The 20,491-nt window shown below is 39.0% G+C and overlaps 1 protein-coding gene across 1 annotated transcript in view; it reads left to right on the top strand.

Moving 5' to 3' along the window:
• The window catches only part of LOC104269626 (fibrillin-2-like), a gene marked incomplete at both ends in the record, with an annotated part of 55,138 nt that extends 34,857 nt beyond the window's left edge, over positions 1-20,281 (top strand). The window contains 7 exons of the mRNA XM_009872079.1: positions 393-518; positions 1,180-1,302; positions 2,392-2,514; positions 9,306-9,458; positions 14,311-14,442; positions 15,780-15,905; positions 20,156-20,281. Of these exons, the coding sequence (XP_009870381.1) occupies positions 393-518; positions 1,180-1,302; positions 2,392-2,514; positions 9,306-9,458; positions 14,311-14,442; positions 15,780-15,905; positions 20,156-20,281 (909 nt within the window). The remainder of the gene's footprint in view (positions 1-392; positions 519-1,179; positions 1,303-2,391; positions 2,515-9,305; positions 9,459-14,310; positions 14,443-15,779; positions 15,906-20,155) is intronic.
• Between the last annotated feature and the right edge of the window lie 210 nt (positions 20,282-20,491).

Here is a 20,491-nt window from a genome sequence, read left to right as displayed (position 1 = left end):
CTGGAGTATCTGTCACTTGGCTAGGAATTCCCGAGGTGAGAGTTCTACAAAAAAATCAAGTAATAGACTATTAGTGTGACAGGTGTATATTTATGTACATGCACAGGTGAATATGTAAGTACATTTTTAAAGGCATTCATAAAGTAATTGCTAAGCCTCAGAAAATGTAGCATTTATTATACAAGTCTGTAAAATAATGTTTTTCCTACCTCTGGTGCAATGAAAATAAATTCTTGAACATATTTGGAAATTTTTTTCTAGATATTATTTAAAAAAACATGATAATATTATTCAAAGCAATAATTGTCACTATTTACATTTTTATCTTAGAGTAATTGTCTAACTCTGTGATTCTTAAATTGTTTAAAAATTTTACATTTTTTTTTCCTTAGATATCGATGAGTGCATCCAGAATGGTGTTCTTTGTAAAAATGGACGGTGTGTAAACACTGATGGAAGTTTCCAGTGTATTTGCAATGCTGGGTTTGAACTGTCTACAGATGGAAAAAATTGTGTGGGTAAGAACTCTTCGAAATAGTGAGGCAGACATTGGCTTGGTGATTCTAGAAGTTGTAGTCCATATGACAATTAAGGATCACTAAGGATTACCCTTTTTTGAAGTAAAGTATGACCTGAGGTGAATTTATAGGCCCTACATTCAAATAGTTACTGTTCAGAACTGCATGATGTCAAAGGAAACTTGAAGTAATTTTTGCTTTTGAAGCTACATCTCTCCTCAAGTGTCCCAGCTGATTCAGGGCCAGAAATAACATTTTTTCCTAAGGCTTCATAGCCAATTCGCCATATATCAGCATTGATGAAGAAATACCTGGTTTTGATTTTGACTGCATTATGTAAGAAGAAAGAAAACACTTCCTAGATAAACAAGCTGTTAATTCTATCAGGTGGTTGAAGCTTTTTACCCTTTCAAGTGAGAAAGAAAGATGAACAGTGTTCTTGCATACACAGTCTGCTGGTACATAAAAAGTAACTGGTCATAGTAGGAATAATATTTGTTGCTTTGTCCATGGAGTGAAAACTCTTCAGATTCTTCCTCAGAGTTATCAGCAGAATTTACTCTTCAAGTGAAGAAATATATCACATAATTCCTGATTGTTTATTTTTACTGTGTCATCTTCTGGAACATGAGGAACTTGTTTTATTTGCAATATTTTGCAGACCATGATGAATGTGCCACTACAAACATGTGTTTAAATGGGATGTGCATAAACGAAGATGGGAGTTTCAAATGCATCTGCAAACCAGGGTTTGTTCTTGCTCCAAATGGCCGCTACTGTACTGGTATGTAGAACTGAGGGATAACACATTAAGACAATCTTGACTGAAATCGGCTTTCCTGTCCATTCGTTCATTCATTCAAGAATGGCAATCTTGTCCCATGGATTTAATATCGTACTAATACTCATTGCAGTAGATTTCTTAAGCTGCCTAGGATAGAAATACGTCTTTAACCCACAGAAAGAAGTAGCTGAATTATTTAATAATATTGTGAAATCTACAACAGATAATAAATTAGCTTTTGAAGAGTCTTGGAGCATTGTAAATGTGGCAAAATATCCAGGCCCTTCATGAAATGGTAAAGTGAGCAGCAATATGTGAAGTTTAAAAAGTTTAAAAGACTTTATATTGATGAACACTGACAACTATGTTTTCCACATCACTTTTCTGACAATTCAGAGTGCATAACACTTAAGACATTGTATTTGCCACATAGCATTACAAACTTTTTAAATGAGGTCATGGAAAACTTACATTAAACATTTTAAGAATAGAGTCTGATTTACCTCCATTTTAAGTAAACTAATGGCCAATACCTGTTGCAGCCTGTAGAAGTAGTTTTGAGCTTGAGTAATTTCTAGTAAGTACAAAATAGTATAACTTGTTAGTTTTCTGATTTGAAGTTGAAACATTTATATTATTTGTGATTTTCATAATGTACACGTATCTGGACTTAAATATATTGACTTGGATAGAAATTGATGATCACTGAAAATTCCTACAAAAGTAAAATTTAACATCATATGGATATTCTGTGTTTAGTGTTTCCCTATGCACACTTTAAAGCAAAGTTATAGTATCATGAGATGGACAAAGGGAAAAATTTATCATTAATTTTTCTTAATGTGGAAACTGAAGTGCCTCTAATCCTACAGTTTTTCTGTTGTCTTTTTCTATGTTTTTTCTAATGGCCAGGCGGAATTTTGATTATTTAGTGTAATTCCAAGATGAGATTTTTATTAGAAACAAGACAAGGATATATTGACAATTAATCTGCTATCATAAAGTCATGTGTTAATGGTCTAAAAATATTAATTGTAATCTTGCTTATAAATAGCAAATAGATTGTTGAATTGTGTTGCCTCCTGATAGATATTGATGAATGCCAGACATCGGGTATTTGCATGAATGGTCATTGCATAAATACTGAAGGATCCTTTCGGTGTGAGTGTCCACCTGGCTTGGCGGTTGGAGTTGATGGTCGTGTGTGTGTAGGTAAGTGGGGTGTTTTTTCATTGACAAGCAAGTAGAATTATCAGGTTGTCGAATTAAAGAAATGCATCAAGTGACATCCTTGTAGACAGTGTCAACATCAAACCAGAGATGATCTGTTCTAGGATAAATCTGGTGTATTTGTCTTTTTTTCTGCTATGTATCTGTGTTCATGTATGTGCATACACAAATACATATATGTATATTTCTGTATATATTCAATTGTGCATCATCCACACCAAATCACTAAAACAGGTAGATACTTTGGTTGAGACACTCATATTTTTTGAACTTTTTTTCATTTTTTTGTCTGATCTGAAAACACCTTATTCTTCCTGTACCATAGTGTTAAAAAAAGTAAAAAGCTCTAGTGGGAGACATAATGAGAACTAGATAGACTTGTGTCTGTGAACTCAAATATCGTTATTAATTGTAATTAGGAAAAGGCAAGAAGCTTAAATTCCTTTGTGAAATCTAAGGGGCACCGCTCTTTCTTACCTGTTACTCCTGTAAATTAAGCTTACCATGTTTACTTTTCCTGGCATCTCTTTTTGATTCTGAGGCATAGCTTTTCTAGTCTGCTATTGAAAAATTTTTGTCATGTATTCTGAACTGTAGCTTCTTACCCCCTCAAATGTTACCAGTTGACAGCTAAGAGATTCTTCAGCCAACTCCACCATGAGCTCTAGCATAGCTTCGGGGAGCTCACTGGAGAAAAGTGGAGCTTTTTCAACCCGATAAAGAATAAAAAAAACATCAGAGAGCAAGAGGTATTCTGTCCCTTGTTTTCTACTCTTTATTGTTGAAGAGGGTGGAGAAAAATGATACATTTTATAAAAGTTTCTGAGAGTGATGGAGCTGCATGCATTAGGGACTGCAATACTGCAAAGTTCCTTAAATTTAATTGGCAGGAGATACCATTTTTCCATTCTTCTGTATATCAGAACATCAATTTAGTATCCTCTAAATTTCTTCTCTCCTAGCTCGTAGTTGTGTCTATCATCAGGCATATTGGTGACCCAAAGTGCAGTTAGTGGATGGGCATGGAATTAAGTTAATGAAATAATCAGTGCTATAACTGTTGTTGCTGATGCATGTGTCTGAATACATCACTGCGTTTAGAGGGTATCTCACATCAAAGCACTGTGAGAATCTACATCCTCCTGTTGATATTATCAGTTAGTTTAAAAGAAAATTTTAAGTTATGCAGAGATTCATCTTTCTTTAAAATCAGATCTAGTGCAGACAGTTCTATCAAGTGCTTGTGCAAGCTATCCCTTTTTGTTAACACTTCAATTTAAAAACCACATGGCAGAAGCTCAGAATGGCTTAAAAAATAGGCTAATAAAAAGCCAGAACACCTTCTCAATCACTCAGTTGGAATCCAAGTATTTATTTTTTTAAAATAAAATTTTTTTTAGTAAGAAAAACTGTACTGATCATTGAACTAACAAAAGCAATGTTTGTTGTTTCTAATGTAGTAGCCAAGTTGTTTTCTGCTGGTTTATTAAGCATTTGGAGGAAAGTAATGAAAAGATAAAACAGTGAGAAAAGCCTTGGTATACTGTTTATAATATAGGAATTTCACTGCTTAGTGGCACAACAGCCAAACCAGGTTTGAGTGCAGCTGTTCAGTACCTTTTTTGTGATCCAAGTTGGCCTTGTCTTTACCCCTGTCATTGATAGAGCTACAAGAACTCAGTGCAGTGCTAAGTTTTATCTGCTTTCATTTACCTAATGCTACCACAGTTCTAGCAGCTAAAGTCTTCACAAGTTGAACATTAGCTGTGATTGCTGTTTTTTATCTGAAAATGTTCAGCTTTGCATGTCACACAGCTTTAAGGATTACCATAAATGCTCAGATTTTCAGCATTTTGAAATATATGTAGTATGACAAAAATCCTAAGGTGGAATCATAGTTTTTTTTGGAAAATTTATTTTTAAAAGATCGTGTAATTATTCCAGGCATAAAGTAACATAGGAAATTTCAAATATTGCATAACAAAAATAACCTCATACATGACCTTTAGAATAGAATTTCCAAGCCAATCTGCTGTTTGGTATTTTATATGTGTGTATATATATATGTGTGTTTATATATACAAACACATGCTATGTTAACTACAGGAATTTTCTGTCTCACTTTTCTGTCTCATATATTACATGACTTAAATAATACTTTTCAGACATTCCGGCTCCTAGAAGAGGATTTGTGGACTGAAAGTCACAAAGTGACATGGTGCTTCCCTTTAAACAGTATTCCTGCAAATGTACTAGGCAATCAGCAAAAACATAAAATCAAAGAGCCTACAATCCAATTCTCTCACTCTTACTTTGAGTTGTGTTTTCCTTCTTAATAGTGCTGTTGATTCTGGTGGGACTATTCATAGAGTAAATTGCTTTTTTATTTAGTAAGTATGGCAGAGTAATCACAAAATGTTATAGAAGTTTGGAAGAAAATAGAGCAAGGGGGAAAAAATACAACAAGGAGGAACAAATGCTTGGGAAAGGAACGATTACATAAATACTCAGAGCCAAACTAGTATTTGCAGGCATTTCAGGTTTGGGTGTACTTCTAACTGCAGCTCCATGCTCGCATACCTCGTCTGTCCCTGTTTGTGTGTGTTTGTGCATCATCTCAGAACTTATATTGATCCATGACTATAGCTTTGCGCAGTGCTTTTGGTTCTCTGCTGAGACATTTTTAATTATCATTCAGGCTGCAGTTCATATCTCTGCCCAAAACTCCAGCTATCCAGGACAAAATAGTTTTATTTTACCCTGGTTATATTTCAGTACTATATCTCAAAGTTCCTGTCAGGAGCGTTGCATGGTTTGGCCTTCTAAGGCATCTGGGTGGGTGCAGTGACTTTCACTGAGAATAGGTCAACCGCTGGTCCACCTGACCTTGATGAAAAAATATGGTGATGATAACATTTGCAAGTGTTGAAGTGCCACACCGCTAAATTTGAGAGCCTAGAAATGCTATTCTGCAGGAAACAGTGGAGTTTCCCATAGACGGGTACACAGTTAAAGGCACACCAATTCTAAACTCTGATCTGGGGAATAAGTTCTCCAATTTTCTGAAATTAGTAGCCAAGGGCAGGTCAAACTATACATGGGGAGAGGAACAAGTTCATCAGTGAGGTGCATGCTGAAAACTGTTGTGACATAAGGAACCTGAGCTTGATGAGGTGCCTACAGCAAATAAGCTATGGACAAAGTGGTGCCTATCCTCGCTGTTGCTATCAGCATGGGACACATAGACACTCTTCCTGGAATATGATCACTGTTTTTGATTCTGGTCCAGTTTGGTTCTTTATCCTGCGCAGGCTTTGTGAATCACTGACTCTGTAGATAAGACTTTTCTCCTATAACTGATTAGGCAATCCTTCCCAAATTCCTTGTGCTTGTTCTATAAAAACACTGCTTTATGTGGAAAATCACTTATAGAATTATAGTATGTTGTGGTATGGAAGGAACCTTTAAATGTTGTCTGGTCCAGTCCTGCAGCAGTGAGCAGGGACATCTTTAGCTAGATCAGGTTGCTCAGAGCACTGTCCAACCTGACCTTGAATGTTTCCGGGGATGGTACTTCTACGACCTTTCTGGGCAACCTCTTCCATCTTGTCTCTGTGTTTATGCAGAACAGTTGCTTGTTACATCTGTAACTTCCTCCAGCTGCTTCCGACACTTCACATCTTTGACGATGTTCCTACAGAGTATTTCTTTCACACTTTCCAGTCTTTTTTTTCCCATGGCAGTTTCCCTCAGTGCCATTTCCTCCCACTAAATTGCTTCTCCATTCTCTCATAGACACATAACTAGGGGGAAGCCTTCCCTTCTGTCACAGGGCAATGATGGAAGCCCCTGTATTTATGACAGAGCATGGCAGAGTGGTATCTGGACTTTTTAGAGGTGGAGGGAAATGATGTGATGCAACAAATTATTTTGCGGAGTACATAAGCAGAAATTATCGGTTGTTGTCAAGCATAATAATCTTTTCCTGCTGTCAAATGCAACGAAACTGTACTGACTTCACCTGGACTCTTGGCAAGGAATAAGCCCTGAAATTTGGGACACATTTAACTGTGCTTCAGAACTGTCTGTTCCATGGGATACCAAAAGCAAGAGAAAACATTTATGTACAGGCAAGCCTGGTTTTAGGAGCCAGCTTACAACACTCGAAGAACACGTGAGGAATTGCCAGGTCTTACTCAGATTGGCATAGGATATTCAACATTTGCTGTAAGATTTTTCATGCCACATTTCTTTGCTGTTTTGGGTGGTAACTCTCTGGATTCCCCCAAATACCACTTAGTTTCTGTGTGCACCCAGCCTTATGTCCAGACCACTGTGCATAGTAGTTTTACTGGGAGATTGGTGAGGATTGGCTTGGTCCAGAGATGCTGGAAACAGAGTATTTCTGTAGCTCCAACAAATGTCTGTAGAAGTATAGGAGTCAAAACTAAAGATCATCTGTATCCTGCAGTTCTCAACTACACATTTAGGTGGACTGTCCACTCATATGATGTTAGGAAATGTCTAATTGCTATCCTGTAAGCAAATATGAAAAAGGTGTCTAAGCCTGGAATGACCAAAAAAACAAACCAACAATGAAACCCCAAACAAAACACATAAAAAGCAGGCTAAGAGACATTCTTATAGTCGTTGGGTAATTATAGCAAATAATTACATCTGCTAAGGTAGGACTGAAGGCCTGCCTTAGAAAATGCATCTTACTACACCTTGCTGGTTGAGTCAGTCAGATTGATTTGTGTGACTAAATCATCCTCAAGACAGGCAGTGTGCACATGATGAGTCCTACAGCTGTGGAGATGTCCTATGAAATTTTTCTTCTATGGTGGTTTTTCAATCGCAAACCTCCAGAAATACCTTGTAATCTAGGCAGCTGTGCTGCTTTTCCCACTACCTATTCATCTGTAAGAGTTTCTAAATTGCTATTGAGAGCTAGGTATTGCTGCATCTCTGATATCCCAACCCTAATCCAGCATTGATGCCTGCTTACACATAAACCTGTTAAGATAGCCATGTGACTTAACTGATGGTGTGAAAAATCTTCTGAAATTTCATTTCTGTCCAGAATTGGTAAAAACAGTAGGAAGCTATTATCTTCTTTTCTGAAATAAGTGGCCTTTGGTATTACCAGCTCTGAGCTGCAGGTGAATTATCCTGCATGAGAAACTATTTTGGAAGTGAATGAGATCTTCCTGTCCAGGTCAAGGCTATAGTCATTTTCAAAGGGAGAAATTAATCACCACATAGTGATACAGATGATTTTTATTCCTACTGAGGTGTGTGTTAACAGATGAAGGAAAAGCTGTGAATGTTGTCTACCTTGACTTTAGTAAGGTATTTGACACAGTTGCCTGCAGCATTCTCCTAGAGAAATTGACTGCTCTTGGCTTCGATGGGCATATCCTTTCCTGAGTGAAAAACTAGTTAGATGGCCAATTCCAAAGAGTTGTGGTCAATGAAGATAAATCCAGTTGGCAGCCAGTTATGAGTGGTCTCCCCCAAGGTTCAGTACTGGGCCCAGTCTTGTTTAATGGGACGAGGGGATGGAGTGCACCCTCATTAAGTTTGCAGATGACACCAAGCTGGGTGGAAGTGTTGATCTGCTTGAGGGAGGGAGGATCTACAGAGGGATCAAGACAGGCTAGATCGCTGGGCCAAGGCCAATACCATGAGTTTCCACAAGGCCAAATTGTAGATCCTGCACTTCAGCCACAACAAACCCCAGCAATGCTACAGGCTGGGGGAGGAGTGGCTGGAGAGCTGCCAGGCAGAGGGGGACCTGGGGGTGTTGATGGACAGCCGGCTGAACATGAGCCAGCAGTGTGCCCAGGTGGCCAAGAAGGCCAATGGCATCTTGGCTGGATCAGGAATGGTGTTGTCAGCAGGAGCAGGGAGGTGATCATGCCCCTGTACTCGGCTTTGGTGAGGCCTCACCTTGAGTACTGTGTCCAGTTTTGGGCCCCTCACTACAAGAGGGACATTTTGGTGCTGGAGAGGGTACAGAGGCCAGCTACGAAGCTGGTAAAGGATTTGAAACATGTGTCTTATGAGGAAAGTCTGAGGGATATGGGGCTATTTAGCATGGAGGAGACTCAGGGGAGACCTTATTGACCTGAAAGGAGGTTGTAGTGAGGTGGAGGTTGATCTGTTCTCCCTGTTGGCAAGTGATAAGACAAGGGGAAATGGATTTAAATTGTGCCAGGGGAGATTCAGGTTGGATATTAGGAAGAATTTCTATACTGAGAGGGTTTTCAGCCATTGGAACAGCATGACCAGGGAGGTGGCTAAGTTGCCATCCCTGGAAGTTTTCAAGAGATGGGTAGATACTGTGCTGAGGAACATGGTTTAGTGGTGTTGATAGGGCTTGGACAAAGGTTGGATTCGATGATCTTGAAGGTCTCTTCCAACTGAAACTGTTCTATGATTCTTTTTACAATGCTGCTCAGATCTGTGGATCATCTTTACTGGTCCTGTGGAACACTTTTAAATTTGTTCACGGTGTGGTAGTTCAGGTGGTTTTAAAGTGCTCTGGAGAGAGCTCCATGAGCTATTCATTTTGAGAATTGGCCATGGTGCCATCAGGTTTATTATAGCCGAGCAATGCAGATGTAGCTAATATAAACATATTTTTGGTTATTTGTTTATATGTTTGTTTGTTTGTTCATTTATTTATTTATGCTCTCATTGAGATAGCATGCATACATTTCACTCTGGGACTAAGGGAATAAATTATTTCCTTGCTTGCCTGTTCTTAGATACTCATATGCGTAGCACATGCTATGGAGGCATCAAAAAAGGAGTGTGTGTCCGTCCTTTCCCTGGTGCTGTGACAAAGTCTGAATGTTGCTGTGCGAATCCTGACTATGGGTTTGGAGAGCCATGTAACCCCTGTCCTGCTAAAAACTCAGGTAAAAATTTGTGTTTCTCTGAATACTACAGTGAACATACAGATTTAAAATCTTTAAAATCAGGTTGTTCATTTATTTCATGCCTTAAAGAGAAGTGAATAAGTTGCTTAGTGAAATTGTATACTGATTCTGGAAATTATTTCTCCTTTAAAGAAAAACTCTCTTGTATTTTATTTTGAGGGTTTATATTTTTATGCACTGTAACATTTGAGGTGAACCTAGTTCCAGAGCTGGCCAGACTGTAACAAAATTCAAAACAGAGGACAGGTATGCTGTGGATGAAGTTAGATCCCTGAATTAAGTGTGGGCTATAAGCTATAATACTTTAAAGAGAATAAGCAGAATTCTCTGATGAGTCTGTAAATTTCCTAGTCAAAGCAACTGATTTGAAAGAGCAGCCTGTATTAATTTAAGAAATCTGCATTTCATTTCATAAGAATCAATTCTTCAGATAAACATGGGAATTGATTAAAAAAAGCCCCAAACTCTTGAAAACAGAGGTCAGAAGATGATGTATCTTGAACAATATTTCCATTCAGTGTCATTTTCTGGAATAGAACAAAACTTTAAAGCAAAAGTAAAACTGGCATAATGGTTGAAAGCAGTAACTTAAAGAGACAGTACTGTCAAGACTATAGTGAAATCGAATGTTTAATACTTGTTATCGAATTCAATTTCTATCTATATGTGAAAGTGCAGGAACGCTACTTGGCATATTTAGCTGTATTACCTATAAATAGTTATTTCATGTGAACAATGACATTTTATTAGATACATTGTAGAAAAATTATTTCGAAAAAAGGTAAGATGGGATTGATTTTGCATTAAAGAATATGGAACAATGGAAATAACATTTTCTTTTTTTCCCAACATCTCTTGCTTCAACTGAGTAGCCGAATTCCATGGCCTGTGTAGCAGTGGCATAGGTATTACTGTGGATGGACGAGGTATGTTGCACGTTTTTCTTTAACATGTATGATTCAAGGTTAAAAAAAAAAATTAAACTCAGAGTTTGATTTTTCTTTAACATACTGGAGTGGAGCTTTTTTGCAACAAGATGAATATGTTGATTTTATATTTTCATTGTCAAAGTACAACATTTAAATGTTGCTTAAAGAAAAGACCAGAATTAATTCTCTGCAACTTTGGATTTTGCGTGATCCCAATAGGAACAAAAAAAAGATTTGACCTGTAGTTTATTCTTTTTAGAATATGCGTAAGACGTTTCTCGATCATTTGGGGAACAACAGGAGCCACTTGCATTTACAGTTGATTTGCAGTCCTCTGGGATAGTAATAGAGCAATTTTCCACTCCAGATCTAGTGTTCACTACATGGGCTGTTACCATGGGGGAATCGTTTCTCTGGTACATTAGGGTTGGAAAGGAGCTTACCAAAAGACACCCTTGTGAAAAAAGTCCTGAAAGTGAGCACTTGCATTTAATACTGGGAACTGTAAAGCTCCAGTTCCTTCTTCTAGTACTGCAGAGAGAGATATTTTAAAAATATTAGCTGAGCCAGGCCTGAAGTAGAGGCAATGCATGCTGCCAAGTAAGTAGAGTGGGTTGAAAAAAGGAATGGTGGAACAAAGTACTATGATTTACTGCTCAGTAGTCCCCTGGTGAGTTAAAGTTGCAGCCAAATCAAAGTAGATACCATACATTTAATATTTCCAGGCATTTAATTTGTATAGCTTTTATCCTTGTCAGCATTAAAGCTGACAGATCAGAGGAGCAGAATGAGACCCTCTGATCATTATACTTAGTAAGAGCCTACGTAACTTTTAAAAATAGTACTATAATAAAAGAAATTCTGTGTCTGATCAGTACTGTAAGTGTATATGCATAGTTTTTCCTTCTCTATGAGCTCATTGCTTAATATATTGGCAAACTTAGGAGGAATTTCAAATCCAGAGAGTTTGTAAATTCTCTCAGTTTTCTTCTCAATGAATGATGCAAAGTACATTTGAAGAATATCTAAATCTCATGGAGAAATAATGGCAATGTTGTTGTACAAACAACATCCTGCCAAGAGAATTTGCCTGTAATCTGATAGGGAGGTTATGTCTTCTTTTGAATACATGGAAAATGCAATTTCTCACTAAAAACATAAAGGCAATTGTGGTCTCTACCTGCTATATGATAAAGACTGTAATGTTCAGGGATTCATGTCTCAGCTTAAGTCCCTTTTCGTGTAGGTTTCTAAAGAAAACCCTAGTATTTTCTCTACAACTTGTGTACTGACTGTGAAGCTCTTGTTGTAGAGATTTTGACTTCTGGTTGATACACACCTTAATTAGACTGCAGTTCATCAGCACATTCCTACTCTTCTTATTCAGCTTCTGTTTAACAAGCACAAAGCCATGTCTTCAAGTGAGAGAAATATGGACGTAGGCAAGGAGAGAGATTTTGCAGTCTATAACAGGAGGAACTGGACTTTCTGAAATCATTAATTTGGTATGGAGAGATAGAGTCATGAAATTGTGTCGCTTGTTCCCAAGATACAAACAAGTTTAGTAAACTACAGAAAACTTTTTTCTCAAAAGAAAGCATAAACCTGAAATATTATGCTAATTTGTATTTTCTTATTAAATTTTCAGGTGTCTCATAGTTTTGAGTTTAATCCAGGGACAGCACGATTTTTCCAGATGCTTACCTGAGTGTGTATAAATCATGATCCAAACTGCACTATGATTAAAGAGGAAATGTACTTTATAAAAACTTGAGCACTACAAATATAAAACAAGGTTTTTATGACTAGGCCAGCACTCCTACTATTCTGTCCAGGATTTGGAAAGGGAATTATTTAAAGTAATGGGCTTACCATATGGGAAAAAAATACCTTAATATTGAAAAACTCTTTTTTCCTCCAAGGCAAAAAAAATATTAAAATTAGCCTATTCCTGTTCATATGAATATTTTTGAATTTTCCAACTACAGAAAAATTCTGTATGACACTGTAAATTCAGGGAATATATCTCATTCATCATCCCATTCTGTGGAACTGAGAAAAATTTTAAATTTCCTTCAAGTGCTGTAACTCCTGCAAAACTGAGTATGCTATGGTATTGACCTATGGATTAGTTATATATTAGGAAAAGTATTTATGTCACCTAGTAATTTATAACTTCTCACCTAGATGAAGGCACTTAGTGCACAGGCTTGATATTTTGCATGAAGGTATTCTTATAAACACATATTTCGCTGTTGATTTAGTTTGGAAAGGCTATCTGGAGGTCATCCAGCCTAACCTTCTCCTCAGAGCAGGGATAACTTGAAAGTTGAATTAGGCTTCTCAGGGCCTTGCCCAGTGAAGTTTGGAAATTCTTCAAGGATGGAGTTCTCATAATCTCACAGGGCAGCTTTCTCTAGTTGTAACCACTCTTGTGGGGGAAAAGTTTCCTGATCTCCTGTTGTAACTTATAAACTGTTGTCCCTGTCATTGCATACCTCAAAGAAGAGTTGTTGCTTACCAACAGAGATTAAGTAATTAGAGAGGTCAAATCTGATGGCAACTGCAGGCTGCAGTGACCATGCCCTAGTGGAACTCATGGTCTTGAGTTAGGTGAAGACTAAAGCCAGGACTCCGGATGTTAGAAGAGAAAGTTTTCATTTTTAAAAGAAATAAATGAATGTGACCTCCTATGAAACTGCCCTCCTGGATAAAGGAGCAGAATAGCTCTGGCAGCTCTTTGAGAATATTTTCCTTAGATCACAAGAGCTCTCAGTTCCTATGTGAGGAGGCATAGGAGGCTGGCATGGCTGATTAAGGACCTTCTGGTCAAACTACAGTGTAAGTAAGAAATTCATAGGTGGTGGAACCAGGGACATGTATCCTGGGGAGAATGCAGGAAAGCTGCCCAGTTGTGTAGGCATGGGATCAGGAAAGCTAGGGCACAGCTGGAGTTGAATTTGACAAGGAATGCAAAGAATATGACTGATTTCTACAGGTACAGTAGTGAGAAAAGTAAGAGTACAAGAAAGTGCACACAGATACACAGAAACACTATAAATTAGACAGGAGAGCCTGTGACAACTGACATAAGAAGACTAAACTGCTCAACTATTTCTTCTGCCTGAGTTTTCACTGGTAATCAGTCTTCCTACATCTGAAGTCTCTGAACATCAAAGCAACGACTTGGGGAGCAGAGTCATTCCCAGCATAGGGATCAGGTTCAAGACCACCTGAAGAACAAAAGTCTGTGGGATATGATGAGGTGCATCCCAGGGTCTTGAGGGAACTGGAAAATGTAGTTACTAAGCCACTCTCTGTAATATTTGAGAAATGACAGGTGAAATCTCCAGTGAGTGCAGAGAAGGGTGTATCACACCCATTTAAAAAAGGGAAAAAAAAAGTAAAAAGGAGGGCCTTGGGAACTGCCAACCAGCCTAACCTCAGCACATGATAAGATCATGGAGCAGATCCTCCTGGAAGTTAAGTCAAAACATGGAGTATCGAGGTGATTAGAGGCAGCCAACATGGCTTCACCAAGGGCAAATCATGCCTGACTACCCTAGCAGCCTTCTGCAGTGGAGTGGCTGCACCAGTGTACAGCGGAAGAATTACTGGTATCATCTATCTTGGCTTCTCTAAGACCTTTGATATAGACCCCAACAACATTCTTCTATCTCCACTAAATTAAAGATAGATGAGTTTAGTGGAGTGACTGTTAGGCAGATAGGAACTGGCTGGATGGTCATGTGCAAAGAGCTATGGTCAATGATTTAATGTCTGAGAGGAAACCAGTAACAATTGGTGAGACTCAAGGGGTCCATACTGGGACCAATATGGCTTAATGTCTTCCTCAATGACATAAAACAGTGGAATTGAGTACACCCTTATCAAATTTGCAGATGACACCAAGCTAAGTGGTGCAGTTAATTTGCCAGAGGCAAGCGATACCATTCAGAGGGACCTTAACATACTTGAGGATTGGGCCCATGTGAACCTCATGAAGTGGCCCAAAACTGGAAGCACTATTCCAAGTTTGGCTTCAGCAGTGTCAAACAGAGGGGAATAATCACAGAATCACAGAATCACATAATGTTAGGGGTTGGAAGGGACCTCAAAAGATCATCTAGTCAAGCCCCCCTGCCAGAGCAGGATCACCTATAGTAGATCACAGAGGAACGTGTCCAGGCAGGTTTTGAATGTCTCCAGAGAAGGAGACTCCACAACCTCCCTGGGCAGCCTGTGCCAGTGCTCTGTCACCCTCACAGTAAAAAAGCTTTTTCTAATGTTTTGTGCGGAACTTCCTATGCTCCAGCTTGTACACCTTGCCCCTTGTCCTGGCATTGGACATCACTGAGAAGAGCCTGGCTCTGTCCTCCTGACACTCACCCTTTACACATTTATAAACATTTATGAGGTCACCCCTCAGCCTCCTCTTCTGCAAGCTAAAGAGACCCAGCTCCTCCAGCCTTTCCTCATCAGGAAGATGTTCCACCCCATCATCTTCGTGGCTCTGCGCTGGACTCTCTCAAACAGTTCCCTGTCTCTTGAGCTGAGGGGCCCAGAACTGGACACAACATTCCAGATGTGGCCTCACCAGGGCAGAGTAGAGGGGCAGGAGGACCTCCTTCGACTTACTAGCTACTCCCCTTTTAATACACCCCAGGATGCCATTGGCCTTCTTGGCCACAAGGGCACATTGCTGGCTCATGGTCATCCTGCTGTCCACTAGAACCGCCAGGTCCCTTTCTCCTATGCTGCTCTTCAGCAGTTCAGTCCCCAACCTATACTGGTACATGGGGTTATTCTTTTCTAGGTGCAAAACTCTACACTTGCCACTGTTATATTTCATAAAATGTCTCCCTACCCAACTTTTCAGCCTGTCCAGGTCTCTCTGAATGGCAGCACAGCCCTCTGGTGTGTCAACCACTCCTCCCAGTTTCATGTCATCAGCAAACTTGCTGACAGTGCTCTCCAATCCCTCATCCAGGTTATTGATGAATATATTGAACAGCACTGGCCCCCGCACTGACCCCTGAGGGACTCCACTAGATACAGGCCTCCAACTAGACTCTGCCCCATTGACCACAACTCTCTGACTTCTTCCTTTCAACCAGTTCACAACCCACCTCGCTACTCGGTCATCCAGACCACACTCCCTCAGTTTAGCTGTGAGGATGCTGTAGGAGACGGTGTCAAATTCTTTACTGAAATTCTTTGCTTCTTTCAGCCTTCTGGCTGCACCCATGTGATACCCTTGCTCTGAATGACAGCCCCAACATCCAGTGAGTCAGGTATTGTCCACACCTGTCACCGGATCACGTTTTTAATATCTTTCAGTATCTGTTTACCTTCTGTTGTGTTAATACAGATATTAATGAATGTGCATTGGATCCTGATATTTGCTCCAATGGAATTTGTGAAAACTTACGTGGCAGCTACCGTTGTAACTGTAACAGTGGCTATGAACCTGATCCTTCTGGAAGGAATTGCATAGGTAAGTTGCTTGGTATTTTTATTACTGTTAAATAATTCATCACTATATTGATGCTAATTTGAATTGACAGAATTTAGTTTTCAGGACATCTTCTTCTTAAAGCCATAAAGAAAATGCAAAAACTCTCTAATGAAACTGCTTCTCATAGTCACTGCATAGCTAGTATTGTTCCTGATGTATTTTTCTGTTATTTGACGGGGTGGCATTACTGTTTGGAAAGTGCAAGCAGAAGATGTCTTTGCAGGTTAGGAATTAATTCTCTCAAAAGCATGGATCAGTTTGTGTTACGTTTTAATGTGTAATGTCTGTTAAGACCGCCTAAAATGTGTCCCTTTCAAGTTTGGATGACAGTTTGTCAAGAGCTGAAGATCATGACTTTGCATAAGAAAATGTAACAGATGGCTATCATTATCATAATGAATTTTAACTGGTGGACTACATACAAAATCTCTTCACTGTGCAATAATTCATGATGTTGCTTAGTTACAAAAATACAATAGAATAGGTAGCTGCCCACTTAGTCTTCTATTTTCTGAAGGCTTCACCTCATGAAGGAAATGATGATCCACTTCAGGATTTCACGAATCATGTATTAACAGAGGGTTCAAGTGTAACAGCTATTCTTTTCTTCTTCACAATTTCAGGTCACCAGTATACAGGAATGATTAATTAAAAAAACTTCCAATTGGGAAGTCTTAAGTGTTGATTTACCATCTGAATCCCTTCTTTGCCTTTACTTTTAAGTACTTTATCTTTACTCCCAAGGCCAGCCCCCAGGAATTCCAGTCCCTAGAAGTAAGGGAGGAAAATAAATGAGGATGATTCTCTACTGGTCAGTGAGGATTTGGTTAGAGAACTATTAGAAAAACTGAAAACGCACAAATCCATGGGCCCCAACAGAGTGTATCCACGTATGCTGAGAGAGTTGGCTGATGTTGTGGCTGAGCCACTCTCCATCGTCTTTGAAAAATCATGGGGAATGGGAGAGGTGCCTGAGGACTGGGAGAAAGCCAATGTCACCCCAGTCTTCAAAGAGGGCAAGAAGGAGGACCCTGGCAACTACAGGCCAGTGAGTCTCACCTCCATCCCTGGGAAGATGATGGTGCACCTCATTCTGAAGGCCATCTCTAATCAATTGGAACAAAAGTTATCAGTTACAGAGAGCATGGATTTACCAAGGGGAAATCTTGCCTGACTAACCTGATATCCTTCTACAAGAACGTAACCAAATGGGTTGATGAAGGGAGAGCAGTGGATGTCATATACCTTGACTTCAATAAGGCAAACATCCTCGTAGGTAAAGTCAAGAAATGTGGGATAAGTGATTGGAGTGTGAGGTGGATTATGAACTGGCTCAGCAACAGAATTCAGAGAGTTGTGATTAGTGGCACAGAGTCAAGTTGGAGGCCTTTGGCCGAGGGTGCTCCTCAGGGATCAGTGCTGGGCCCAATTTTGTTCAATATCTTCATCAACGACCTGGATGAAGGGACAGAGTGCACCCTCAGCAAGTTTGCTGATGATACGAAACTGGGAGGGGTGGCTGACACCCAGGAAGGCTGTGCTGCCGTAGCAAAGAGGAACCTCATGAAGCTGAGTAAGGACAAGTGTAGAGTCCTGCATCTGGGGAGGAAAAACGCCAGGCACCAGAACAGATTAGGGGATGTCCTGCTGGAAAGCAGCCCCATAGAGAAAGACTTTGGAGTCCTAGTGGTCAGTGAGTTGTCCATGGGACAGCAATGTGCCCTTGTGGCCAAGGAGGCCAATGAAATCTCAGGGTGCATTAAGAAAAGTGTGTCCAGCAGGTCTAGGGAGGTTCCCCTCTGCTTTGCCCTGGTGAAACCATACCTGGAATGCTGTGTCCAGTTTTGGGCTCCCAAATTCAAGAGAGACAGAGACCTACTGGAGAGAGTCCAATGGAGAGCTATGAGGATGATTGAGAGACTTGAACATCTCTCCTGTGAAGAGAAACTGAGAGAACTGGGACTGTTTAGTGTTGAAAGGAGATGGCTGAAGGGGGATCTTATTAACGTATGCAAATATCTGAGGGGTGAGTGTCAAGAGGAAGAAGACAGTATTTTCTCAGTGGTGCCCAGCAATAGAGTAAGAAATAATGAGTGTAAGCTGGAACATAGGAAGTTCCACCTCAACATGAGGAAAAATTTCTGTACTGTGAGGGTGACAGAGCACTGGCACAGGCTGCCCAGAGAGGGTGTGGAGTCTCCTTTTCTGGAGACTTTCAAAACCCGCCTGGACGTGTTCCTGTGTGGCTGCCCTAGGGGATCCTGCTCTGGCAGGGCAGTTGGACTAGATGACCTCTAGAGGTCCCTTCCAACCCTGAACATTCTGTGATTGATTTTATGATTCTATGATCTGATGTGTTTATTTTGGGGAGTTATTACTCTCTGCATTTAAAGGTTTACCTGACCTATTACTAGGATGTGTGGTCAACGAACCCCCACTATTTTTGGTAAGGAAAACATGGACTGTATAACTGTGGTATACCAAACATTCTTACCTGATGATGCAAAGCAAACACAAAGTAGGAAAAGTGTTTCTTTTCATCTGTTTGACTTAAAGAATTTTACAGCTAGTTACTTTCTAAGGGCCCTAAATATGACCTTTTCTGACTGCTGCAGAAAACTATCAGTGTTTTCTTAAAATGCTTCACATAATTTTTGTTTTCCAAATGGATTTCATGGCAAGGGATTTTTTTTATCTAGTTACACTTGGGATTGTGTAAGTGTTATTATAGGTAGATGTCTGTTTAGTTATTTAAATAAAAATACAGCATACGTTTTGTGAGGATGCATTTATTCTTAGAAAGGAGAATTTTTCCAGAAAAAGGTATGAACACCTAAACAAATGGTTGAAATGTTCTAATTGATACAGATTATGAGCTGCCAGGAGATAAAAATTGTCATCAGACAGAATGCAGACAGTATTTTTGTCAGTTTAAAGTGGTTTTAGAGCATGAATTGTATTGTCCTGTATTTTTACAGTGCATATCTGAAGTTATTCTCTGATATTCTAAGGAAATAACACATTTATAACACTGCTCGTTTAGGTTAAAGAGTTGTATGACAAGCTCGAAATTAAAGTCTATTGCTCTTGAAAACATCAAATTCCAAATCCATCCTCCTTTACTTAGTTAAGATCAAATGAAGTTAGATTAAGCACAGTTATGCCAAAATCTCATATTCATTGTCTAAGGAAATTTAGACTTTATCGTCTGAATCCTAAGGGGATTTATAAGCATGGCATGCAAAATCTAATGTATTTGGGGAAAAAAAAAGCCTTCAAAATGTAATCATGTTGTGTTCTTGTTTTTCTTCTTCTAAAAAATGTAGTTGATTTAAGATTTCAGTTGCAGTGCTACATTTGGGAATGAAGCAATCAAAGTATAGGAGACACCATGAAGCAGGATAAAGCATCAAATTTATCATGGCTTATCCTGTCAAGATTCTTTTAAAAACTTCAGTATTTGTGATTGGTGGACATTAAAGGAAACTAGCTCAAAATAATATATTTTTTTTTCTTTTTAAACATGAACATTAGGACAATGAAGAAGATTGCTTTATAATAGCATTATTTGCAGCTAGTATTAGAAGAGTTCAGGGAATTATGTTAATTTATGGGGGTTTTTTCTGTTCAGTGTGCTTGATATCCTGGCCTTAATCTTAATTTATTTTTTAAATACAGTATACGTCTGGAGGGGAGTTAAGATATGTGTATTCTTGATATGTCCACCATTCAGGAACTGTACAATTTAGATTTTAAGCACATATTCACTTACTGGATAACAAAGTCAATTTTTGCCCATAAAACAGGATTAGAATAGTAATATAACACACTGCTATTTATACGTGTAAAAGAAAAGTTTTAAAATGATGGTTTCAGAGGAAATAGACCTTCGTGAAGTTGTGACACTGATATAGTCATATAATTGACAAAGATCCCAAGATCATTCCAGGAAAACATAATTCTTATTTTAAGACTTACCATGAACTATCTTTAGAGCTTGCTAATGAAAAACTTTGAAAGCTGAACAGAATTTTTTGTAGTAAGAAGCTGAAAATGAATTAACTTTTGAAACTATGAATTGACGTTTTTCCTTGCTCAGTCACTTTTCTAGAAAACTGAGTATCCAGCAACCTAATTGTTGCTGTAGAAAGCAACAGGGTCCACTTCTGGAGGTGAATTCATCTCATGGCATTTGCACTCACTGGTATGTCTGTCTCATCTTTTTGCAGACATTGATGAATGCTCGATGAACGGGCTGCTGTGCGATAATGGGCTCTGTCGAAACACCCCTGGAAGTTACAGCTGCACTTGTCCAAAGGGTTACATGTTCAGCACTGAAACAGACACGTGTGAAGGTGAGAAATCTGCAAGTTGTGTTAATTTTACTGCCTGTTACATAACATTAATGCTTCTCCTGTTTTAAGATAAACAAGAACAATTTTGTTCAGTGAATGTACTTTTCAGCTCAGTCTCTTCTAAGAGGCTACGCTTTCTGAAGCTAACAGCATTTTTTTGAAGACAGTGTCTGCTACAAGAAGTGATAATGCCTGATGTTGACAGGTCCT

Source organism: Apaloderma vittatum, unplaced genomic scaffold, assembly GCF_000703405.1.
Source record: "Apaloderma vittatum isolate BGI_N311 unplaced genomic scaffold, ASM70340v1 scaffold6606, whole genome shotgun sequence".
Lineage (NCBI taxonomy): Eukaryota > Metazoa > Chordata > Aves > Trogoniformes > Trogonidae > Apaloderma > Apaloderma vittatum.
Note: the sequence above shows the minus strand (reverse complement) of the source record. Positions and strands in the feature narration are given on the sequence as shown.